The sequence below is a fragment of the Pelmatolapia mariae genome, linkage group LG8 (assembly GCF_036321145.2).
Source record: "Pelmatolapia mariae isolate MD_Pm_ZW linkage group LG8, Pm_UMD_F_2, whole genome shotgun sequence".
Classification (NCBI taxonomy): Eukaryota; Metazoa; Chordata; class Actinopteri; order Cichliformes; family Cichlidae; genus Pelmatolapia; species Pelmatolapia mariae.
Window position 1 is genome coordinate 7,047,893 of NC_086234.1, and position 25,547 is coordinate 7,073,439.

General features: G+C 36.8%; 3 protein-coding genes across 3 annotated transcripts; 1 reads left to right on the forward strand and 2 right to left on the reverse strand.

Annotated features, from left to right (window-relative positions):
- The first annotated feature begins 1,421 nt into the window (after positions 1–1,421).
- Positions 1,422–12,759, forward strand: gucy2g (guanylate cyclase 2g). Its single transcript, XM_063482288.1, has 22 exons — positions 1,422–1,751; positions 2,362–2,710; positions 3,096–3,220; positions 3,983–4,165; positions 4,257–4,401; positions 5,370–5,505; positions 5,620–5,723; positions 6,395–6,561; positions 6,642–6,782; positions 7,412–7,495; positions 7,667–7,771; positions 7,883–7,954; positions 8,334–8,502; positions 8,592–8,747; positions 9,117–9,294; positions 9,478–9,618; positions 9,711–9,903; positions 10,321–10,495; positions 11,263–11,361; positions 12,214–12,305; positions 12,389–12,481; positions 12,664–12,759. The coding sequence occupies exons 1-22, from the start codon at positions 1,422–1,424 to the stop codon at positions 12,757–12,759; spliced, it is 3,333 nt and encodes a 1,110-aa protein (XP_063338358.1).
- A 1,190-nt stretch (positions 12,760–13,949) lies between these two features.
- tectb (tectorin beta) lies at positions 13,950–17,369 on the reverse strand. The gene is made up of 10 exons (XM_063482289.1): positions 17,303–17,369; positions 16,812–17,002; positions 16,156–16,307; positions 15,975–16,047; positions 15,682–15,785; positions 15,505–15,588; positions 15,248–15,410; positions 14,418–14,496; positions 14,288–14,320; positions 13,950–14,026 (listed from the first exon to the last, which is right to left on the reverse strand). Exons 1-10 carry the CDS (start codon positions 17,367–17,369, stop codon positions 13,950–13,952), a joined length of 1,023 nt encoding a protein of 340 aa, XP_063338359.1.
- Positions 17,370–21,845: 4,476 nt separating this feature from the next.
- Positions 21,846–22,626, reverse strand: LOC134633031 (dickkopf-related protein 3-like). Its single transcript, XM_063481888.1, has 3 exons — positions 22,474–22,626; positions 22,145–22,319; positions 21,846–22,051 (listed from the first exon to the last, which is right to left on the reverse strand). The coding sequence occupies exons 1-3, from the start codon at positions 22,624–22,626 to the stop codon at positions 21,846–21,848; spliced, it is 534 nt and encodes a 177-aa protein (XP_063337958.1).
- Positions 22,627–25,547: the final 2,921 nt, after the last annotated feature.

Consider the following 25,547-nt stretch of genomic DNA (forward strand, 5'->3'; position numbering starts at 1 on the left):
TTAAACCACCTTTCAACCATCAGCTCTTACAACCACAAAATTTCTTTGATTTCTGTCCAGATAGATAAAACTTTTATGTGTGTACACTGGGAAGTCCAAGAGGCTGCACGTGGTGAAAGGGCACTAGTCTTATCTCCTGTTTATTAAGTTCAATTTTGATTCTTTCATGTGTTTAAATCCCATAAGTTAACCTTGGATAGTGTCACACAGCACTTCCCCCCCTCAAAAGACAGTACAAGGTGTATTGCATAGTGTTGAAATCAGGAAAGAGATTAGATAAAAGGAAACGCCACCTCACATTTGCTCAGCTTATCATCAGGTTACAGTCAGTAATGGTGAAATGAAACATCAAACAGCAATTCTGAAGGATACCAATGAATTCACTGAAGTATTTGTGCATTTTCTCACTTGTGTGTACAGAACACACGTTTGACAAACAATCGCCATACCTATCTTTGTCAATTCACTTAAAGCAAGAACCACAGTGCTGATCTTCTAACAGGTTATCTTGTGTGAATGAGTTAATTTTGTCAGGCAGTGAAATGAAGGGAATAGGTTCATTAAAAGTTACCTGGTGGGATTAGCGGCAGTAGTTGGGGACCAGGCTGAGCTGGCTCATCCCCTGGAGAAAAAACAGCTGAAGCAAGCAACACCACTAATGTACAACCTGCCCACCTGCAGTCATTAGCACCTTAAACTGCACACAGGTGTGAGAACTCCTCTGCACAGAGCAAGGCTCGACCTGCCTCATTTGGCTCTTGCAGCCCTGCAGAAGCAGACAACACACCCGAGAGAGTTACAACAGTTTTCACTTTTCATTTCCCCCCTAAAAAAATCTTTATGAATTTAGCCCACATTCTTTAAATAAACCTGTCCTCTTTTCCGCTCCCTCTTTGCTATGCGTTTGTTTGAAGTGGAGGTATGACTCTTTTAAAGGTAAAACAGATCGGGTTGAACTTTGACACTGGATTTATGATTGGAAGCAGTGACTACATGTGCACATAAATGTCGCACCAGTTGGATTTATTGGTCTATTGTAGTTGAAACCTAATCAAGAGCTTATCTTGTTAATCAATAAAATCAAAAGTTAATCTTTGGATAATTATGAATTCTTATTTGGATTGTTGAATGTTTTCTGGATAAAAATATGAGCTACACAGAAGAAAAGTAAAGAGGCACAAATTCTACTATTTGATTTGTGTATCAACTAAAAGTTGTTTTGAATAGAGGATCAAACCACAAAAACAATAATAAACGTTCCCTCTCTATACCACCTCCCTCCTCCTAGCATTTACATTTTCCCCTCCCTAACCAAATGTCCAGCATCACCAGTGAAGTTGCGTATTTAAGCTCTGTAACACGAAGCCACTAACAGGATGAGAGTGATGCTGAGGGGGGTATATTGCCGTGGCACGAGTCCCATGCTGGTGCTTCACTTCACACTTCTGTTAACTGCTGCTGCTAGCATCAGCAGTGGCACCAATGGATCTCAGCCTCACAAGCTGCTCATTGCCTTCCAGGCTCCCTGGAACATGACCTTCCCTTTCAGCGCCCTGCGGCTGGGCTCAGCCATACAGATAGCTGTGGAGAAGGTGAACGCCAACCCCACCTTCCTGGGAAACATTAGTCTGGATATTGTGTTCAAGGACACTGAGTGTAGTCCCAAAGAGTCCCTAGGAGCATTTATTCACCAGGTGTGGAAAGAAAAGGTGTCTGCGCTCTTTGGTCCAGCATGTCCTGAAGAAGCTGAGGTATAATTCATGTGAAATTAATGTTTTTGTTTATGTGAAATACATATCCTGCATAAGTTGCATACTTCCTGCATAAGCAGAAAGTATGGTTCTTTTTGATGTATTGTCAATCATCCTAAAAGTTTATACAATTCTGTAAATAAAGAGCATTTGATGGATTTTAAATGACTTTACCTGTATTTACTCTAACTTTTTGTTATTGTATGTTAGACTCATTCATTACAGGAGCGTCAAACATATGGCTTGTGGGCCAAATTGGCTCCTCAAGTGGTCCAGAATCAGGTCATGAAATATGACCATTTTCAGAAATTAATTGTGCATCCATACACCCAAAGAAGGTGGTTGATTTGACAGGTTATTAAGTTGTTGTTCCCCTCATCAGGGACTAGTTTATGTTATAAATCTCTTGGTGTTTCTAAAAAAAGACATTTTAGTTAAATAAAAACAGTCTGTGGTTGTAAGGCTTTGACGTTTTCCTTTTAAAGTTAATATTAATTCAAAACTTGCTTTCCCATTGTCTGATAAACCAACCCTTTTTGTGTTTTAAAATAGTGTTTGTAAAAATAATAATCTTACCCTTTAAATTTTACTTACTAAAACTGCTTTCCAGGTGACTGGTCTCATTGCATCAAAATGGAACATCCCAATGTTTGGCTTTGTGGGACAATCGTCCAAAATGGACGACAGTGACATCTACGATTCCTACATCACTGTAATGCCCCCTCTTAGAAGAAGCGCCGGGGTCCTGGTGAAGACCTTGGAGTTCTTCGGGTGGAGTCACGTAGCTTTGATCGGCGGGGGATTGGACTCGAATACTTGGGACAAGGTTGACGCTTTGTGGAAAACGATTGAGGATCCTCTGCGAGCCACATTCAAGCTCACTGCAGTGGTTAAATTTGACACCAGCAATCCCCAGTTAGTTCAGCAGAATGTTAGGTACATTTCAAAGGTTGCTAGAGGTAAGAGAAATGTCTATGAGCACTTTGTAGCAAACTATGAAACCACTTTTTTGTCTGTCATCTTTTTCTGTTTTAATTTTTCCCCCTTTTTTTTAAGTCTCTGCAATAGTTTGTCCTCTGTCTGCTTTTTGTTTGGCTTTTCTTTTCTGTTTCTTGTTCCCTTCATCCCAAATCTAAGATTGGTTTTGCTCGAGGTCTCTTTCGCTTAAAAGCTTAAAAGGGAGCTCTTCCTCCCCACTGTCGCCTTGAGGATCTCTGTGATTCTACCTCTATTATTGAATGGGTTTTTACCTTACAATAGAAGAACCTTGTTTTTATGAACTTCTTATGTGTTGTATAAATAAAATTTAATTGAATTCAAATTTCTTCATCCACCCTTCTTCAGTTATTGTGGTGCTATCGAACAAAGAGGATACTATGGCTCTGTTGTTGGAGGCTGAGAGTCAGGGTCTGATGAATGGTGACTACGTTTTCTTCCTGGTACAACATTTTGAGGTCAGTGGCACTGTGGTGAGTAAAACTTTTACAACACAGTAAGACAAACATGCAGCTGCGTAAATCACCAACAAACGGGGACACCAAGACAGCAAAGCCTGAAAAGACACAGGAGAGGTAAGCTTTAATTAAATTTGTTATATCCTGAGACTATTTCTTATCAAACAAAAGTCAGCAACATTAATTACGTACAGCCTCCTGATTATTTTTTTAAAATTAGTCCCAGAAAGTCCAATATTTTACTTTTCGAATGACTCTGGAGTTGGATATGTTGTCTTTAAGAACAGTACTCATCGGGAAACTAAATAAAACTCTTAGGCACACATTATCTAAAATTAAAGGCTCAAATACAGTTTTAGTGCACATTTTGCTTACATGCTGGATATAACTTAATTCATGGATTTGAATATTTGCTCCTTTGTGTCAATAATCTGTATGTAAAGCATGTAGTGTTGCATGAGCTGTGCTATAAAAGCAAACTTTGTTACTGCTGTGTTATATCTGCATAGTGGTACAGAGTTAGTGAGCTTATACATGATTTTATGTATGATTAGGAATATGACTATTTATTTTTAAATAAAATAGCATCATAGCGTCCGTCTTCCAGACTGAGTTAAATCTTTATGAGCCATCAAAATTGATCAACACTGTTTATGGTAAATAGTAAATGGACTGATTTTTATATAGCGCTTTTCTACTCTCAAGGAGTACTGAAAATGCTTATACATCTACCGACTCATGTATTATTCATGTTAAACTTTTTTTTTTCCTGTGCAGGATAACTTGTGGAAAAATGCCCTGAACAGCAAGATAGACCAGGTTGCCATAAGAGCTTTTGACATGGTGTTCATTATTGCTCAGAAATCCTACGAAGGTTACGAGTATTATGATTTCTTTGAACAAGTTTTTAAAAGACTAAACGGACATCCATTTCGGAGTAACCTAACATCTGAAAAACAGGCAAGTAGGCACAGGGAACAGAAAGCATGAATTTGATCATGGAAAATACTGAACTTTCATATATTTATTTTACTGATTTAATGTATTTCAGGTTAGCCCATACTCTGCCTATCTGCATGACGCTGTGCTTTTGTACGCGATGGCACTGAAGGAAGTCCTGAAAGATGGCAAAGACCCTCATGATGGTCGGGAGTTATTAACGATCCTGAAAAAAAGAAACAACTTTCAATTTTATGGTAGCTACACAATTCAATACCTGTATTTTAATTTTGACTCAGTGTAAAGTGCAAATATTGTTTTTTTATTTGGTTCTTGAAAGGCTTCTATATTCTTTAGTGAAGGAAATAATCAGTTTAGTGCTAACAGTTTGTTTTGTTGTTATAAATTTGGATAATGCTGATGGTCTGCTGATGTCAGCTGACCATCAGCTCTTAAAGCACGAGTAATTTTTATGTTGTTATTTTTTAAACTATGCCAACCACCTCATCACGCCACATTCACTCTCTGTAACACCATCATGGCAGAGCTGCATTAGGTAAACATTTAAACTGAACCAATTCAGCCCATGAATGGGAAGCTGTGCAAAATCTAATGAACTGTCCCAGGTGCCATTTTAAAATGAAAAGCCTGTCCAAACCTTATTGTATGTTAGATGCTCGTAGCATTGATCAGTGTAGTCAAGCCACCAAACCTTGACAAGGAAGAGGAAATATCAACAATAATAAAGAGGATATTTCTGGGCCTGTTACAGTCTATCAACATGTCTACAAAGCATAATCACAAAATAATAATCACAATAAAGTTTACTTTGACTTGAACTTTGAAAAAACCTTTTAAAAAATGAATTAAATTTACCTTAATTGTATTTTTATCAGATACCTCGTGTTATTGAGTTTGGCATCCAAGTTCAAATTTTACATCTAGAAATTGGGGAGGACAAAATTGTGTTTCCTCATCTCTACAAAAGTGAGACAATCTAGCTGTTGGTATTTTTTTTTAACCTGCTGTAGTTAAAAATAGCTTCATCTCTGGATGTAACACAGATTGATACTGAAATCAGATCCATGGGCAGAGGGTAGGTGATACTGTATGTTTTGGGTGAATTGACTTTTACACCCACAAACACTTTGCTAAAACAATCAAACTCAAGGGTGACACATAATGTTCTGTGACACTTTGATTCACTAACAGATTGTCATTGCAGGAGCCTCTGGACTGGTCCATTTTGATGAAGAGGGAGAGAGAAATCTAGACTACTCAATTTATGACCTCCAGCACACAGGTGCCACCACCAAGTTTGTCCCAATCCTCCATTTTGACAGTCACACCCAAAATATCAGGTACCAAATTGTTTTGTATCACATCTGTATGACAACAATCTTCAGTCACATCTCAGTGTTAACACAAAAAACACAATAGACACATGGTAGTTATCAGAAAATCTTTTATTTCAGACCAACTTCAATGTTTGCGTCTGTGGTGTGGCCGAAAGGAAGACCTCCACCTGATGTGCCAGAATGTGGCTTCAACAATGAAATCTGTGAATGGGTGACTAATGGTAAAACCTATTCCTTATGGAATTAGATTTCAGTTTTTGTTTTTCATATGCCTATTGGGACTTCCACACCCATGTCTGGAAAGGCACAGGTAGAGAAAGCAGCAGCAACGTCCAAGCACAGAGCAGAGCTGATACAAAATACAGAGTGGACTTACTAGGTTGCAAAGTGGCTTGCAGATGTGAAGCAGATGTGGACATTCAATTCAATTCAATTTTATTTATATAGCGCCAAATCACAACTACAGTCGCCTCAAGGCGCTTTATATTGCACAGTAGATCGTACAATAATAGATACAGAGAAAAACCCAACAATCATATGACCCCCTAAGAGCAAGCACTTTGGCGACAGTGGGAAGGAAAAACTCCCTTTTAAGAGGAAGAAACCTCCGGCAGAACCAGGCTCAGGGAGGGGCGGGGCCATCTGCTGCAACCGGTTGGGGTGAGAGAAGGAGTTGGGCTGAGAGAAGCAGCTTAAAAGCACAGCTTAAAAGCACAAATTATTTGAGTCTGCCACAGTATCAACCAATGTGCTAGATTGCAGCTCAGCTTGACTTAATGCCTTACCTACATTTTTCGTTTCAAAACGCTAAGACTTTATTTTGTGTGTATTCTTTTTGAAGAAACTTTGATGTCTAACTGTCATAATAACTTACTGCTCTCACTGGACACAGACATTGCCCTGCTGGCTCTTCTTGCGACCTTCCCTGTTATTGGGGTACTGGCAGTTCTGAGCATTGGGGTGCTGGTGCTGCAGAAGTTACGACTCCAGACGAGGCTGGATGACTCCTACTGGTGGATGATCAACTACAACGACATCACCATCATCAGAGAACCTACAGTATGAGCATTCGACAGGTGTTGTCAAGTCGAACAATGATAAGTGTACAAGGTTTCACATGTGTTTTTTTTTTCCTTCAGGGAAATCAGGGTATGTCTCTAAGCAATTCAGGTACTCATATTGGGAGCGGTAGCTCTCAGGCCAGTTTATCCACCAACAGCTACGACCTGAGGGACAAAGCAGGCAAAGAACATATCTACACCACCATAGGTCTCTACCAGGTACTAGTTTTATTCCGACTTTACAGCGAGCCTGTGTAACTTTCGGGACTATATTAAGGTTAAAGGTAGAGAAGGATGGTATCTCTTTTTTCCAACACAAAACTTAAAGCCACAAAACCGAAGCTAAAGCAGTCTTTATGGCTTCTGCTCTTTATTTAGCTTCTGGCAGTCTCAGTTTACCTATATTGAGGACAGAATACCTGATCCATTACGTGTACATGTTAAACATAATGATAACATAGGGCATGTTTTAGACAAACACAGAATATATGTGTAATTCAAATTACATTCAATTCAATTCAATTCAAAATTGACTTGAATTAATGTGAATTGCAGTGACTCCAGTCAAAGTTTGAGTATCATATAGGCTTTTATGAATTCAGTAAACAAGCTTATTGTCTGAATGGCTAGTTTCAAATATTATTTGAATATTATTTAATGTAAATGCAAAAGAAAATGTATCAACACATATACAAATATGAATTATTGTTTATGTAAGAAATATAAAGAAAGCTTTTAATGCTTATGTAATTAACTTTTTAAATTTTTTTAAATAAAGAGGTGTTTTTTTCTTTACTTAGTATGACTTTAAGATGTGTATATTTCTAAAGTTTTTAATTTTCATATAGGGAAATCAAGTGGCTATCAAGTACACTGAGAACCCTGTTAACTGTAATTTCCAGAAGCCTTCGATCATTGCAGAGTTCAATATGGTAAAGTTCCTCATTTTTTTCAAGATAAAACAGAATTTACTTTTTATTTACTCTGAAAACTCTAACAGCCAAAAATCCAGGTGGACTGTATCTAACTGAACTACAACCTATTATTTTTTATTTCGCTTTTTATTTATTTTGTACCTAACCTTCTTAAACTCTTCAAGACAGATGAAAGAAATGAAACATGAGAACTTGGTGCAATTTTTTGGCGCATGCATCGAACCACCAAACATTTCTTTGGTCTTCCAGTACTGCAAGAAAGGTAGTTTGAAGGTCAGTGAAGTCTGAAGGTTCTTTTTTCAAAATGGATTGCATTGAAATTTAACATCTAACCATAAATAAACCTTTAACTTAAAAGTGAACCATGTTGGCATATTTCTGTAGGATGTTCTTAAGGCTTCAGACGTTGACTTAGATGGGATGTTCAAGCTGTCTTTTGCATATGACATTGTCAATGTAAGTCTATTTATTTACTGAGTAAATTTCTTATTCTAATAACAATTTAAAAAATGTACTCAGGTCCATAGCAGGAACTTTATTAACAATAAAGTGACTAAGAAATTGTAAAAATAAATAAATAAAATAATTAAAACATATCTACAAAAAGAAACAGATGACTGAATGAATGAATTTATTAATTAATCTTTTTATAAGTTCTGAATTAAATTAAAAAAATCAATTGGAAATGTATTTTCACATTTTTAAAATAGACATCAAACTGTACGTATACCATTTTTTGGGTTTTTTACTTTTATATGTTAAAATTCTGATTATGTATTTTGTAATCTGAAATGTTTTACTATTTAAATCTTAAAATAATTAAATTGTTGTCCAGGGAATGGAGTTTGTTCACAAAAGTAGCCTAAAATATCACGGAAACCTGAAACCTAGCACATGTTTGGTGGATAGCCGACTACAAATCAAACTCTCTGGCTTTGGATTGTGGGAGTTTAAATATGGAAACAAAGGCAAGATGAACTCACTGGAAAACCCCAATTACGAAGGTCAGTGAAATCAGAATTTGTTGTAATAATCACTGTTATCCTAAATAAATTCACATGATGGAGAAGTAACACACGAGAACATGTTGTAGAGATGTACTGGATCGCCCCTGAGCTTCTCAGACAGGTCGGTTCCCCGATCAATGGAACACCCAAAGGTGATGTCTACAGCTTTGCCATAATAATGTGGGAACTAATGTACAACTCCAAAGCTGGTCCGTATCAGGACATCAATCTGGACCCTAAAGGTTGGCATGATTTCTTAACTGTCTTAACCTACAAATTTTTTGTCAACTCCCAAAATCAGTTACTGTTAGTTAGCTACAATCTCCAGCTTTATTTACTTTCTGGTAATTTGGCACCATTAGAAGCATTTCTACTTCCATTTTCTTTTTGCGCTGTAATTATCAGTCTATCCCAGTTTTGTAATAACTTTAAAATGTGATGGTTTCAACCAAGTTCTTAAGTATCTTTGTGGATTACTGAGTATATATGAAATAATGTAGCATTGGATTGAAGTACAAAATTTTATGGCAATTTTTCCGGTATTATATTTTAGTCTGAACCAAAGTTGAAAGATATAGCCCATTAAATTCTAATGCTAGATGTTCTTACAGAGATTATTATGCAGTTGAGGACACCTTTTCAAGGGGAACCCCTCCGACCAGTGCTGTCTGAACAGCTGGTTGAAGAGAACATCAATGCACTGCTAAAAGCCTGCTGGAGTGAAAACCCTGACTACCGACCGCCATTTGGTTCTGTACGGAGGCGGCTGAAAGACATTAGTCCAGACAGGTAATATCATACCCCTAAATTTTTATTTTATAAAGTAAAACACAAATTTCCCATAATGCCCATAAATGTTAAAGTTCACAGCTAAAACTTCCAACCGTCTTCAGTCTTACTCAAATCTAAGTAAGATTTAACCTAACTAAATCCTCATTGCAAAAGAGTTAATGATGAATTTCTATCTTGCAGCCATGCAAACATTCTAGATAATATGGTGGACAAGTTGGAAAAGTATGCAAATCACCTGGAGGAGGTGGTGGAGGAGAGGACCAATCAGCTTACAGTGGAGAAAACTCGTGCAGACAAGCTCCTCGCCAGCATGTTGCCAAGGTACTTGACAAAAAAGGAACTATATATTTTTGTATTGCTATACTCAGTCAACCTTATCTTGTGTTGTTTTTTTTTTTTTGCAATGATTTTAGATATATTGCTGAACAGCTGATGTCAGGGAAGTCAGTGGAGCCACAAAGCTATGACTTGGTCACCATCTTCTTTTCTGACATTGTCGGCTTCACCTCCATGTGCTCAGTCAGCTCTGCAATGGAAGTGGTAACATTCCTCAACGACCTCTACAGTCTCTTTGATGACATCATCAAGATGTATGATGTCTACAAAGTAAGTGACAGTGAACATACTGTGATCATAAAAATTAGTGTAAAACAAAGCAATGTAATAGATATTTTGATAAATATTGACTTTCTTACCAAGAGATGAGAATAGCTTTACCATTTCCTTCCATATTTACTGACTCAGCATCCAGTTAGATTATCTTATTAAGAAAAAAAAACAATTAAAGAAATTTAACCAGCAATGCAGAGAAATCATATCTGATTAAAAGCAAAATTGTAAAAGTTAAAACTTTAGAAAATGTATTTGCTATTACATGAAATCAAAGAAACAATTTTCAATTGTTTAATGAAAATTTTAATTTCCTTGAAATTTCAGGGATCTTTTTTTCTGTTTGTGCTATGTTTTATTTTCTTCCAGCCTTAATTTATTTAAAAAATGTCATTTTCATCTCTACATTACAAGGTGGAAACAATTGGTGATGCATACATGGTGGCAAGTGGTCTACCTATCAGCAATGGAAACTTGCATGCTTTGGAGATATCCACAATGGCGCTACATTTCTTGAGAGGCATAAAGGTGTTCAGAATTCGTCACATGCCAAATGAGAGCCTTGCAATTCGCGTTGGGATACACTCTGGTAAGATACAGTAGCAATGGAGACCATGGCATTACACAATTTGAAGGTCTTGAAAAGTACCCCAACTGGTTGGTGAGTGATTGCCAGAGGTTGGTGGCTGTTGCTGGGTAAAATTAGTCACAAAGAGAATGGTGCACAAAGAAAAATCCTTCTGATTATTTTGGTCACTAGCAGATTGTCACGGTTACCCGTAGTTTGCTTGGAAGATGCTGAATTGTTTGCAAACACTAACCACAAAGAGGTAGTGCAACTTCAAAAAGTGCAAAGCAAAACTGGAAATTGAGATTATTTGCTTTGAGTGTAAAAGTTGCACCTTTTAAAATGTGTTGGTTTCACCAATAAGACACAACTTTTACGCTGAAGGCAAAACTTCTCTTTTTGGCTTGTGTTGCACTTCTCAGTTATTTGCAAATATTTACAGAAAAGTTGGTGTCTTCCATACAAACTAGTGGCAACCATGGAAATCGTGACCAAAGCCATTGGACGGGGGCTTTTGGTCCAGGACTATATACTTTTTGGACCAATTTCACACTAGTCACTACCCTGCAATTTCCAGCAAACACTCGCCAATTGGTCACGGAATACACATTTTCCTTTGTCACCACTTGGCTAGCATATGGTCACTGACAAGCTCCTAGAGCTTATTACTGAGACCTGAGTACAAGTGACAAGAAGTATGAACGACTTTGTAGTGGGAAAAATAGTATGTGCATTGAACATTTGAGTAATTTAAACAAAATCCATTCTGATCATTAAACATTTTGTAGGTCCAGTGGTTGCTGGAGTGGTAGGGACCACCATGCCTCGATACTGCCTCTTTGGTGACACAGTGAACACAGCTTCTCGCATGGAAAGCAACAGCTTACGTGAGTAAGCAGTTGAAATTTCAAAATTTAAACTCTGAATAACCCTGAAAAGATCAGATTTATGTAGTTGTGGTATAATTTGAAGTGACTATTGTCACTTTAATTTTTTTATAGGGCAGAAATGCATTTTTCAGATAAATCAAAACTATTATGACTCTATTGATTTCTTGCTTCACTATAAGTTTGACAGTTTTAGATTTCAGTCAACTAGTTTGGCTGCTTTTGAATGGATCATCGTGGCATTGTTTATAAATGATAGATGCACTGTCTGGGTCTGAAGGCCTGAAAGCAAAGTCAGTGCCCAAGTTCCACAAGACTGCATTCTTTCACATGACCAGCCAGGGCTGACCTCATTGGCTACAGAGAGACCAGTGACAAGTGTCCTTGGTTTGTTAGATATATCCATCACTCATACGAGTTTAAGGTTTCAAAATGGGAGTCAACAGTCTACATCAAAGTTTATGTTGGGTACAGTGTATGAGAATGAAATGAAATTTTCTCTAGATGCTAATGGTGCCTTGAGGATGAATTCTAATTATGTTGATAATCCCTTAATTTTTCATATTTCATAATATTTCATCAGGTCAATATTTCATTTAGTCCAGTTCTTGGTTGGTTTATACCTGCAAATATTTATGGCATTGTCCTTCTGTACTTTGTGCTAATCTCCACGCTAACAGGCTACAGTAGTCGTATTATGCCTTAAAAATTAACTTGATGTGATGGTCTATATTAACATGTTTGCATGATTAAACATGCAGAGCTGTTGAACTTACATGCAAACCTAGGAGTTTGTCTTGGTAAAGGTGCTTAAAACCTCTCTTTAGAAGTATATGTGTATGTCACATACAGCCTTGAAGATTCATGTATCTCAGTCCACGGCAGACATTCTTTTCCAGGCTGGATCATTTGAACTGGAAGAAAGAGGAGAAATTCAAATGAAGGTGAACAGTCTGTAATATTTTTTCCCTCGCAATGAAATAACAAAGATGTTAGGTTGACCAGAACGTCTTTCTCTTTGTGACAGGGTAAAGGGACTCAAAAGACATACTGGCTGCTGAACAGAGCTGGATTTAATCCTGTCTTCACTGACCGTGGTTCTTCACCAGTAAAAACAGAGGTACAGTCAGAAATATATCTATCTATCTATCTATCTATATATTTATATATATATGTATATATATATATATATATATGTATGTATATATATATATATATATATATATATATATATATATATATATGTTGTATTGTATAATGACTTGTATTTTTATTGTTTTACTGTATTTTCTCCCATTGAAGAAACCAGGAGTGACCAGAGGTGAAGACAAAAGAGCCCCAAAAAACCTGACTGTACCTCCTATAACTGAACCCATGATGCCTCCAGTACACATCTAAAGAGAAAAGGCGCATATTAATTAGCAGGGAATACTGCAAAAATTTATTTTAAGATATCAGTTTTTAACAGCTTTTAAAAAATGCCATGAAAGATGAGTTTGAGTCATCCACGTATAAAAAGAAGGACTAGAGACAAAATGTGGATGGAGGCCAAAGTGAAAATGCAAAACACAATGCATGAACAGAGACTGCAGTTTGGATTGCAACAAATGTATTTAACAAAATGTAGTTCAAAGTCTTTATTCTTTGTGATTTAAGTATTTAGTGGATCCACTTTTGCACACAAGGCTGTAAATTATTTCAAAATGGTTAGTGTTCAATTCAAACTGTTTGTTGTGGCACATGTAGACAGCTCTGATGTGCCTAAAGTTATCTCATAAGAAAATATTTTGTAAGCTAATCAAGCATTTCTAATTTATTCTTACAGCTGCAGAGCTGGTTGTTGTATCTGACATCTGTCATCCAGCTGTGCACACTTTGGCCACTAAGACCTGGACAGAATAAATAAATCAGTAATTGAGTATTTTTCTATTATTGTCATATGACTATTTCACAAATAACTAAACTCAATCACTGTGGAGTTTGGTTAGATCATGTAAATCAGAAGTTTGATAATGCTTATTATAGTAATAATCAAATACCTGTGATTGAGCTGTGATTGATCACTGAAAAAAACACCTCTTCCTATTATAAAACACTCCATAAAAACATGACAAGCAAACAACGAGATTTAAAATCTGTTTTCATTTTTCCTCTGAATAAATAAATCACATATCAGAGTTTTTATTTTCAGTGTAACATGAAATGAAGAAGACATTTTATAGTTGCTCTGGATTTTGTCATGGAAATAGAAAAAATGTAATATTATGTTTAGTCATGTGCTCTGTTTGTTGTAGTGCTGTCAGACCGAAAATTTGGTTTTAATTTAAGGACTGAATGAAATTGTTTTTTGTTTTTTATGGCTTGGAACAAATGGAAAAAAAAATTCCTTTTCCTTCAAAATTTAATGAATCTTTATTGGAGGAAGGAGTGAAATATCACACAAGGTTCAAAGCATCAATAAACATACTAAATAAAAATCATATTGTGAGATAATGATCGCGTGGGGAGGAATATATTCATACGCTCCCTGAGTCCTGGGTGGCACTCCCCTCTGTGTTTGTGTGTTTATGGAAACTGATGATTTTGTTTTATAAAATTCTTGATCCATTGATGAAATCATAACATGTGTTTATCAGGACCACCAGCAGGATGAGCACTGAGACGCCTGTTAAAGGAGGGAGAAAAAAATGAACAGATCAAAGTTTAAACACGATTAGCTGAGCTTAAGCCTTGAGAGGATGAGTTCATGTTAAACTTGAGTGGTTTTGCAGCTCATGTACAAAGCAATACACAGATTTAAACATTTCAGTTAAACTCTATTTATTTAAAGCATAAAAGACCTTAGTTATCAAAATTTTTTAATTGTTCAGATTATTTTTGTAGCGATTATGATTTGAATCAAAATTATCATCGCATTGTTTTTTACCTGTTATGTGTCCATTATTAGAAGACTGATTACCTGTTAGAATAAAGACAGTACTGTTCATACTATACAATCGACTGCATGAGTTGCTCTTTATTGATCTCAGTCATAAATATGCCACGTTTTACTCTACCTTTAATGTGAAATTCAGCAGTAAGGATCCCCCCATTTGGGTCTACCTCTGATGACAAACTCCTCACAGAGCAGGGGCTCTTCAGGAAAAAGCAACCATAGTTTCCTGTTTAGTTTGTTTGTTTTTTTACACTGTACTCAACTTGATGTTAAAGGCCAGTATAAGAACTTGAAAAACAGCCAGTCAGAATATGAAATTAGCTTTTTTGTTAATAGAGGAAAATCACTAATTTGCAAATGTTATTGCAGAAAAAGTACCTAACTTTATAAAGACACAGAATTCAATGTTACAGTGATCTGTTATTCAGTTTATAATTGCATGGTGTCAAAGGCCAAAACATAGACTGGCCAGTAAAGGCAGCTACGTGGAAGCAAGACTTAAAATGTATTGGTTAATGCTGCTAGCCTTGCAGTCTGCATCAGTCCATTGATAGTGAGTTTAATGAGTTTAATCTAAAATGGTTTGGTCAGCCCAGATTAACCTGCAGGATTGTGAATGCATCTATTAAGTGATCTGCATCTAGGGAAGAAATCAGGTAAGCCTGGAAGAAAATCAGCTCTCAGAGATGATGAGCTAAAGAAGATTGACTAAGGGACCTAAACTCTGAGAAAACTGTAATAGCCGAATTCCATTTAGATGTTTCAGGTTTTGTATCTGGTGCGTGTCAAACTTTGGAAATTAACAACAGAGCCACAGTAAATGTTATTAGTAACATCTGTGCTTTTCCTACTATGACATTTAAAAAGAGCAATTGCAAAACAGCAACATGTAGATGGGAAAGACTTCAGTGCTATAATGTTTTTGGGATCAATAAATAACAAAACACTCACTGGCTGACAGATGATCCTTTCTCCATCACAGACCTGGACCTCACAGTGAAGCCAAACAGTGGACACCTTCTCCTGCCGCTGGAAGCGGAAAGAGTTGAACTTGAACATCGAGCGGCTGTCTTTGGCGTTCTCAAAAATAGTCACAGTGTTGTCAGAGGAGCAGCTGTTGGAAAACAGCAATTAAACATCCTATAAAACATAAAGAAGTGGGAACAAAATGTTCCTTAAGTTGAATTTAGCCTTTTGTGTTTTAGTACCTGTTAATGATGAGGCTCCACCTTTTCCTGTCTGTGGAGTAAGGTGAAGGAGTGGCCCAGCAGTTGTTTATCACAACTTTGAATCTTTGAGATGTAAAGGACAAATGCGCTTTAGAAGTCTGGGAGAATCTTACCTTTAAAACTACGAGAATAAACATACAAACATCTAAAGTCTACCTGTTACTTAGACCTTTTGCCTCGATGCCAATGAATACTTCAGAGCCTATCTCAGAGGTATCAATCACATAGGGAGCGTCCTTGGCATACAGGAACTTTGAATTCTATGAAATATGGGACATTTGTTTTTCAAGATGTCTGCAGTTCTCATTTGCAATCAATGATCGTGGCGTGTACACGATAATACCTTCATTTATTAAAGACAGTATTTATAACAAAAACACACTGATAAAAAGCATTTATTACGTTAAACATGTCGATTCCACCGGGCGAATCTTTGAGCAGCTACTCACCGTGAACACATTCATAGACAACTGTGATCTAAAAGTGCCTAAACTCCCATTGTTGACATAAACTGTAGCCACTCTGGAAAAAGCAGAGGGTTTAGTAAAAACGCTGCAAGTCATTGGGTCAGAAGGCACATATCATCCAGACAGCAGCTGTGGTCATCTCGTATCCTGAACTGGTGCTTACCTTTGGCTAAAGACAGCATTATTAACCAGATAGGCTGCTCGGTACGTGCAGCTGAAGGTGTAGTTCACAGGTTGGTTTCTGACTGTCAGTGAAGTATCGTTGGACACAATGGAGTTGTAGAAGATGTATTTGGGGTCTTTGCCGGGCATGTACTGTGGCATGAAAAGTATAAAATAATGTTATTAATACTTTTAAATAAACTGAGAGAAACTTCTCTGTATTTAAATAGTACTATCCTCAAGGGACAGTAAGACCAAATTATAAAAAATAATGCAGTAGTTTTTATACCTACATAGATCATTTTAATTTTATATGCCAAGATCTTGGGATAACCTCAGCATGATTGCATTTTAGTGGCCCTGTATTTTGTTGATTGTCTGTTATTCTCATTGCAATGCAATGCACTGCAATGCAATGCTATCATTACATTTCCAGTCCCTGCCCTATGTCTGCAAAATAAAAAGTCAGTATTTCACCTTTCAATTCAGTTTTATTTATATGGTGCCAAACCACAACAACAGCTGCCTCAGGGTGCTTTGTATTGTAAGGTAAAGAGGCAACAATAATCTCAGGTATTGTCTCAAGAAAAACTGACAAAATTAATCTCTAAGCATGGCGGCATAGTACTGGTTATTATGGCCTACTTGGCTTCTCACCTCAGACTGAGTCCCACAGTAAGAGTGATTTTTGGGTGTGAGATCTGGGATGATGAAGCGGTAGTAACCTGGGCTGTGTATTCCATTGTAACAGACTCCACCGAGAGACAAGTGTTCAATCTCCCAGCCGTAAGGACACTCTGGGACGTTGGCAATTATGGCATTAGGGAAACATGACACCATAACATAATCTGAAGTAAAAATGAAAATAAAAAGGGAATATTATACACTGTACCTTACAGTTTACTTAATCATACTGTGACAGTAGTGGTTATGAATTCCTTCTTTGTTTTTCCTCTGGAGTTTTATTCACATTAAGGAATGATTTTCATATATGTATGAAAATAACTCATATAAGTCATAGTTTTAGGATGCATGGCGATTTTTGCATTAAAAAGCAATGACTAAAAAATCAACATATAAATGCTATGCAGGTCATGAGGCACAAGCATGTTAAATACATACTCATCTTTGTGTCAAAGTATTTTTACCTGCTTTTTGGGGAATGCATGACCATGCAACAGGCAGCAGCATTAACAGTGCACTGACAAAAGCCATAGTGTGATGCTGCAGAGAAATTCAAGAATTATCAATAACAGGATAATGTGTAAAGTAAGTCTGAGAAAATATAACACATATGACACTTACCTGACAGAAGTAATGTCTTCAACCACCTTGAGGTCAGAGGTTCCGCATGGCTCTTTAGCAGTTTACCTGGAGTGGTGACTCAAGAGCTAACAACTCTTGATAACTTAGGGAGGGATTTTATACTATCACAGGTAAGGCTAATCGACTTTCACCCATTCTCCTATCTCCACTTTTTCCCTTGGCAGGACGGGTTTAAGAGCTCTATTGTCAGCTTCTCACAAAAGCTCTCTGTACTGCTCAGACATTGACTTTTAAATGACCAAAGTCTCAAAGGATTAGCTCTCAGGGTTGTAGAGCCCCATGTACGAGACAGCTAATAGAGAATTCTTAAATTTATACAATGAAAACTATTAGTTTTTGACTAGAACAAAATTTAAAGCGAGTCTCTCTATGTGTGATCTCTTTATGTGTGATCAGTGTTGTTATTGTTGCAAAACTAATATGAACATCATGCACATAGATCCATGTTAGCAAGTAAGCTAATGTTAGCCCGAAGGATGCAAGTTTTATCAAATTAAGCCCATCTGACCAAAACAACATGATTTACATAACCAGTAGAGTCGTCATTGAGTTTTTTGATTTTTGGTTTGACCTTCATGTGATTTTGGGGACTAAAACTATACACTGCTTGAAGACCACTGGTTGTGGACACTACTTTTTGGAGTTTATTGAGGTTTTCTTTAGCCAAAAGTTATCGCCTGTAGGGGAGAGGGTAAAGTTCAGCTAAGCTAGACTAGCAAGCTGCATTCTTAAAATGTTAGGACTCAAGAAACACATATCTACTAATTAGCACTAAGTAACTTAAAAAAAACTAAAATTTCACTTGCTTGGTTGGTTGTACTTTGCAGGAAGCGTTATCTTTGTCGCATAATTTGTTTTTGAATAAAGTTGTCCGAAAACACCAATCTTGAGCCTGCAAATAGGACTTCACAAACCAATGGGTGACATCACAGTGGCTACATCCACCTTTTGTACGATCTATGATTGGTACCTCTGTTAATAATGGTGGCCACGCCCTTAACTCCATACCTGGTAACATAATATACTGCTGCTTACATGGCCAGGTAACTCTTGTAAAAAGGATTTTATATTTCACTGAAGCTTTTATGGTTAAATAAAGGGTATAAAAATTAGATAAATATGAAATAATAGAATAAAAACTAACTTCACAAAAAACAATCACTTTTTATAGTTAGATATAGTTAGATAGATAGATCAGTTTTGTAATATACATCAGGCGAATATTTACAGAAATCTGGAGTAAAAAGAGAAATAGGCAGCTTGTTAAAATGTCTTCAAATTCTACAATGGTTTTATTTCCTTTTATGCTAGAGGACAAAGCATTCAGGAATAGAAAACCGTTTAAGAAGCTAAATAGTGCAAACAGACATGTATAGATACCTCCAAAATGCGATTGTTGACTGTGATACGTGCTGCCTACAATGGTAACTTCTGTTCTTAGGTGGAGATGATAGGCCACTGTTTTGCAGCATTCGGCAATATAAGGTTTCTCAAAGTCTTGTGCTATTAGATATCGCTTTTGTCTCGTTTGCCTTTCTTATGTGTGTGAAACGTGTGTTCTCACTGGCAGGTTTAGAACAGTCACTGGCTTCTCCTGAAGCCTTAATAACTCTAGTTGTGATTAGTTACTGTGCATTATTTCTGGCATTAATTCTTCTTTGCCTTTTACATCCTGTTTGTTCATAAAATCAAAAGGTTTGTCAGAAAAGACACATCAATACCTTAATAAAACATCCTAAGACTTTCCAGTCTTTCTTGTCATGAGGCTCTATTCACAGCACCAAATACCTCATTGCAAAGACTTAATGATAAGCTCTGTAACATGATAGCAAAGAGGTTAGACACTAATGTCCTTCACAGCACAATTCAAGTCACCATGAAATTGAAGGGGCAAACTGTGGACGATTAGCATGTGAATGGCCCTCAGACTATGCCCGACGTAGTCCAAGGAAGATACTGATCTAAGAATGGGTCAGGGGACAGCTAGCATTACAGCATCTGGTGATGCTAACAATTAGGAGTTGCAAGATTCCTTCATATTATGTAACTGCTTCCTGTAGTCCAAGAAACGTGCTCAGAGGGAGACAGACTCTGTTTTCATAAGACTGCACAGTCGACTTGATGCTTTAAAGGAATACTGCACCTAAAATCGTTTCAGTTTCATCATATTTGAAACATGAGTTTTCTGAGACTTCTACATAATCAAATCTCAATAAAATTGCACAATACATTTTTAATCAATGAATTGCAAAAAAAAAAAAAAAAAAAAAAAAGATGCAGCAAATGTAAAACAAATTAAAACTCCTATATTTCCAATTACTTTCATTTAAACAGTTAACTATATAAACATGCAATATGAAATTTACTAAATTTACTATGTAGTAAGGAAGATAACAAAACATCCAAGAAGATGAACTTTTCTCAAAATGTCTCTACATTTTAATTGATTGTATGCTAAATGAATATATACAAATTATCTAAAAAACAAAAAACAAAAACAAACTAAAATCTAAAATAATTTTATTTTAAAGAATAATAGTGACTTTACTGTCATTACTTTTTAAAAATGTATAATTCTGATGCTACTTCTCATTTTTGCAATATTTAATTACCTTTGTTATCTTGATGTTATTTGGCAAAATTCTCCAAAAAACATATTTTGATTTCAAAACATTCTTTGTCTGTAAAGTCTGGATTATATAAATGTTTTACATTTGTGTGTGTATATAATGTTTCTGTATGCACAGGTACTTTACTCATTACCCATATGTTTTGATTAGTGATTGGGAATGATCTTGGAAGCTTTAAAATGAAGAAACTGTAATACATTTTTTGTGAAACACAAATTATACTCATTAGTTTTGGCAAACCTTTTCTTTAATTTATGCTTAAAACTTGAAGCATTTCAGACATTTAGAGAAAGAAAGATCAGCAAATGATCATGATGAAGATTTTGGATAAGACACTAGCTTTGTTGAGCCCAGCTACATACAGTAGTGCTTTTTGTCAAAATTTACAAAATGAAATCTTAAAAACAACCTTTCTTTAAGTCTCTAATAAGAGCAAATAACAATACAGCATATTTAGAAATATATACATTTAAATATATACAGTATGTTTACACAGTAAATAGCACTTCTGTTGATAATGTATCAAAGGTTGGGCACTTGACAGGTCCAGCTCGTTCGTTCTGGCTGGTATATAAACTCCCTCCTGAAAGACAAACAAACCCAAGTTAGTCTTTGCAAGTAACAATTATTTTAGATAAACTGAACCATGTTTAAAACATATTACTCAGTTGCAGTTATTGTCATATTGAATGAAAGAAAAGGCTCTTAAAGCTTGCTGTTACTAAGGCTGTAGATTAGTAGACAATCATAGTACATAGTGCAAACATACAAATTTACATTGCAATTTAGAGCAACTTTTCTGAGCTGTTTCTTTTACTGTCTTAGCTAAAGGTTTTTTCATTTTTCCATCTTGGAACTGTTACAAGATAAATATATATTCTTAGTGCTTATTTTCTGATTAGATTGTTTTATGTATTTTAATAATAAAGGCCTGTATAAGCAAGGCCAGCTGTGAGAGAGAACTAGGTCAGAGGGTGATAGGTCGCCTAGCAACAGAGGTGGATGTTAGGGGAAGTTTAAGAAACAGGAAGTTTAGTGCAGAGCTGCAGAGGGATATTAATAAAATACAGGAAACCAGACAGAAAAAGCGGAACTAAGTAACACACACACACACACACACACACATTAGTCAGACCAGAAGGAGTTGTTTTGATCGAAACTATGTGTGTCTGTGTGTAACGTATAGCAGAACACTGCTTAAATTTCATCTGTAAATTGTATTGTGGAACCTGTTGTATGCCAAAGACGTGTACATTTCCAGTATAAATTAAAAACAACTCTAAACCTACTTAGTTTGTAAAAGTCTTAAAAATACACAATACAACATAAAAATTTAAAAGTAACATAAAAAGATAAACTTTTTAATGTTAGGAAATTTCTACAGTTGTACAAACAGAGAGGCATAAAAGCTTTCTGGGAAGTTAGTCCTCGACCTGCACTTTCACCAACTGAACAAATGCCTAAATGGCGTCCAGGGCCTAAAAGTCCAGAAAACCCTGCATGTCCATTCGATTGTGTACAAGTCAAGGAAGAATTTGAATTAACACCCACAAAATGGTATAAATGTGATTGTCATTTGCCTATTTTTTGCAATAAAATCTAGATAACAAAGACCCCAGAACTGATTTGTCAATGGAACTAAAAGCTTTGGAGTGAATATTGATATCAGTCACTTTAGCGAACCCTTTGTTTGTTGAGTAAAATATCTGATGATGAAAACCAGTGTTTGTAGTACTTACTCTCTCTGTAGCTTTCCACTGCTTTCACGACAAAGTAAACCCTCATCACACGGACAAATCTGGTTGATGCTGAATGCCAGGCCACCATCAGGCACATAACAGCTCTCATCTAACGTCAGTCTTCTTTTGCACACCTGCTCACCATGATGCCGGGCACAACACATGGATGCTCCACAGTCTCTGTCAACTTTACACCTGGCACCTGGATTAAGGAAACAGTGGTCACTTCTGGTCTCATTTGAAGAAAAATTAGGAAATTTAAAAGATTTGGTTACATTTGTTGGTCCACCCTTACCCTCTTGTCCATCGGGGATACTGCGGTGGCACTTCCCGAACATGCAGCTAAGTCCACGAACACATTGTGCATCTCTCCGACAGTAATGACCCTCCCCTCTTAGAGGCACACAAAGGCCAAAGTGGCGATCACATGAGAAACCCCTTCCACAAGCTCTGTCGTGGTCACATGCAGCCTGAAGAAAAGATGGAAATCATTGCAAACTTTGCCTGAAATTCTAAGCCCAGTTTAAGACAGAAGTGCCATGTTGCTCTCATACCTTTTCCACAGATGTCAAATGATTTCATTAATTTGAACAAAATAATCATGGCCACTTTCAAGCATCTTACCGTGACTGGTTTGGCAACAGGAGCGCTCTGTCGAAGTGCTTTCGCTCCTTCTTTGGGAGGACTGTGGGGCATGTTCAGCATCCAGGCCCATATACGTGCTTCTGTCCCATAAAAGGACAGACACAAACAAACCAACCACAGATTTCCAAACATTTCCAAAATGCACAAAAAGGATTAATAAAAAATGAACAATAAATGAACTTAAAATGAACTTAAATGAACTTAAAAAGAGGTGAGTCAAAGAGATAGCAAGGAAACCTCGAAACAAAAAACCAGAGCTTAAAAGTGCAAGTCAAAGTGTAAACAGTCAGTACTGAAGATATCCATGCAGTGACAGTGGCTCACTGCTCTTCTGGTTTGACTTTTATAGGTCAGAAGGACTTGACCTCCCCCCACCAGGCTGTTTGTCCAAACAACAGAGTAGGAGGAGACAATTAGTTGTTAATGGATTAACTAAATTGTTGGGGTCACCCCCTGCAGTCAGAAAATAGTGGCAAAATGGCCATTCATGGAGTGGGGAGAAAGGGAATGAGGAGAGATGGGGCATTGAGGGGATGGGTGGTGATGGACTGACAACAGTTTCACACAATAGAGCCAAGACAAGCACCACCTTCACGTGATTATCTCTACCAGAAAAACAAACGAGCAGGACAAAAGCAGACAAATTAATGACATGTTTCACTGCTCTCTGACAAGTAGAGCCACTGCAAGTCTTGACCCCAAACACTGGGTAAACACTCCTGGCCCCGACCTCGACTGTCCTGATACCCCCTACCCTATCCCACTTCAGACCCCACGCTGTGAGCAATTTGGAGAAGTGCACCCTGCGGATGAACCCTGATCTCATTAAATGTAATTACCATCAGGAGGAGAGGGGAGACAAGGTGCTGTAGGGGAACAAAAAGAATATTTTTTTCACATTTCTGTCCTGGAATCTTTATACATGACAAGCAGGACAAGCAATTCTCTATAAATACAGTTATGATAATAACTGAAATGTCCAACAATCAGCTAGTTTTAAGTTTTTAATATACATAAAGTCTGTGTTTGAAATCATTTCGTTATGCTTTATTTATCCAGGTAAAAGTCTCCCATATGATTTAGTCATATAACAGATCATTACAAAAGTAAAATTAAAAGCAGTCACACTGACCAAAAGAGCTTAAACTCCCCCACAATGACCAGTTCTGACAATTTCAGCTCCTTCCGTACTGTTCTGACTCCAGGAACAAACATTTGTGAGACATAGACTATACTGGTTGTGGTTTTTACACATATAGATACAGATAATTCTAGACAGTTATTAAAATTCAGATGATATCGAGTCTCCTTTATGGCGTCAGCAATCATGCAGAAATGTGGTCATTCTTGCAGAAATGAGCAAGGCCTTCCCTTAAAAATATAGCAGTATTCTTCTTCAGTAGTGTCCTCACAGATGTAAAGGTTACCCACGTACATAAATACAGGCCATACCATCAGCAATGGTGGCTTCTGATTCAAATGATCACTTGTCCATGATTTCAAATGACACTCCACATCTACAGCATGGTTTACTGAAGTGTTTTTGAGTCCATACGGTGATGTCCAAAACAGAGTCTGTTTTTAATGAAGAGCTGACTGAGAGCTTCAAAGACTACTCAGTAATGATTGAGGGCTTTGTCCCATGCATCTAGAGTTTTCTCCAGTTCCTTTAAATCTTAATTATATTATGAACCATCCATGATGAAATGTAATTTTAGATTCAGAAACAGTCATCTTCTTCTTTCTGGGATTCTCTTTCATTTCCATTTGGGTTCCACAAGATGTTTTATAGGCATTTTAAAACTTTTTCAGTCTTTGTTTCCCCTGTGCAGACCTTTGTAAAACATTTTTCTTGTATCAAAAACAAAATAAGCATGTATATATTTTCAAAAACATAAAATTTCACATTTTTAACATTCGTTATAGAGGTTTCACGTTTTTTAAAATTTGCAATGTACACAGCATCCAATCTTTTTTTTTTGGAAATAGGATTTGGTTCTTTGTTTTGCTTGGATGAATGTAGTCATAGCTTACACCTCGATAAGCCCACACAGACCCTATGTCTCACTCACGAACCTCCAGGCCACTATAAAACCCATCACTTAATGTCTCTCCAACTAAGACAACATCTTGTCTTGTCTATAATTATAATTAATGCACCTTGTATGGAGAGCTTTATCTAACATTACCAGGTATTTCTTACTCAGACTGAGGTGCCTGAATAATTGTCACTAATTTACATTTTCTAAGTGGCAGACAGCCCAGATCAGATACACAGATATTGCAGTCTGGGACTGTCTTAGCTCCTTATCCTTATCAGAACAGAGTAACACAGACTAATGGCACAGTTAGTGGGCACAATAGTGGCAATTAGCAATGTGTAAATAAGCACTGTGTCAGGGTTATGCAGCCTTTGGAGCAGTCTAATCATTTTGACTGGAGTATTGAGTTATAAGAGGTAATGCAAGGGATGCATTAATGAGAGAAAGAAAATATAATCTATTCCAATCCGTTCAAATAAATGACAGATAGTTTTATCGTACTCATAAGTTTTCTGTTCATTATTGGTCTAAAATATTACAATGTTTCTAAATTGTAGGCTACATCAAAGCTAAAATTGGGTTATATTTGGTTAAGTTTAGTAGATGTCTAGGGGATGCCTAGCTGTTGTTTCAAAAATGATAACGTGTTATGTGTGTGGGGGGTTTTTTAAACACACCCGACTTATTTGGCTGTGACTTGATTGCAACCACAAAGCTACACAATGTCCATTCCATGTATGCATTTATGTTAAACAGCATTTGACCTTAAATTCTGTTTCTCATGGGGTTACGTCTCGATATGTGTTTCATGGTAAGGATATTTATATGGACCTCTGGATAATGAAAACTTATTATTCCCACAGAGGCAGGGGAACTGGGAAGCAGTGTTGCCTCTTAGGATGAAGGTGCTGGGTCAGATGGTAAAGAAGGGGCAAGTATATTTTGGAACGTTAAAATCATGTCAAGGGATGCAAGGGTACAACTTCTTCATTTTAAGACTCTGCATCCATT

Coding starts and splice junctions, on each gene's coding strand:
- LOC134633031 (XM_063481888.1), bottom strand. CDS start 22,626: ATGTTTGGAAATCTGTGGTTGGTTTGTTTGTGTCTGTCCTTTTATGGG. Junction 22,320..22,473: donor CTGTTGCCAAACCAGTCACG/GTAAGATGCTTG, acceptor TCTTTTCTTCAG/GCTGCATGTGACCACGACAG. Junction 22,052..22,144: donor TATCCCCGATGGACAAGAGG/GTAAGGGTGGAC, acceptor TCCTTAATCCAG/GTGCCAGGTGTAAAGTTGAC.
- tectb (XM_063482289.1), bottom strand. CDS start 17,369: ATGGCTTTTGTCAGTGCACTGTTAATGCTGCTGCCTGTTGCATGGTCA. Junction 17,003..17,302: donor ATGCATTCCCCAAAAAGCAG/GTAAAAATACTT, acceptor TTTTTACTTCAG/ATTATGTTATGGTGTCATGT. Junction 16,048..16,155: donor AATGCTGTCTTTAGCCAAAG/GTAAGCACCAGT, acceptor TGCTTTTTCCAG/AGTGGCTACAGTTTATGTCA.
- gucy2g (XM_063482288.1), top strand. CDS start 1,422: ATGCTGGTGCTTCACTTCACACTTCTGTTAACTGCTGCTGCTAGCATC. Junction 12,306..12,388: donor GAGGAGAAATTCAAATGAAG/GTGAACAGTCTG, acceptor TCTTTGTGACAG/GGTAAAGGGACTCAAAAGAC. Junction 12,482..12,663: donor CTTCACCAGTAAAAACAGAG/GTACAGTCAGAA, acceptor CTCCCATTGAAG/AAACCAGGAGTGACCAGAGG.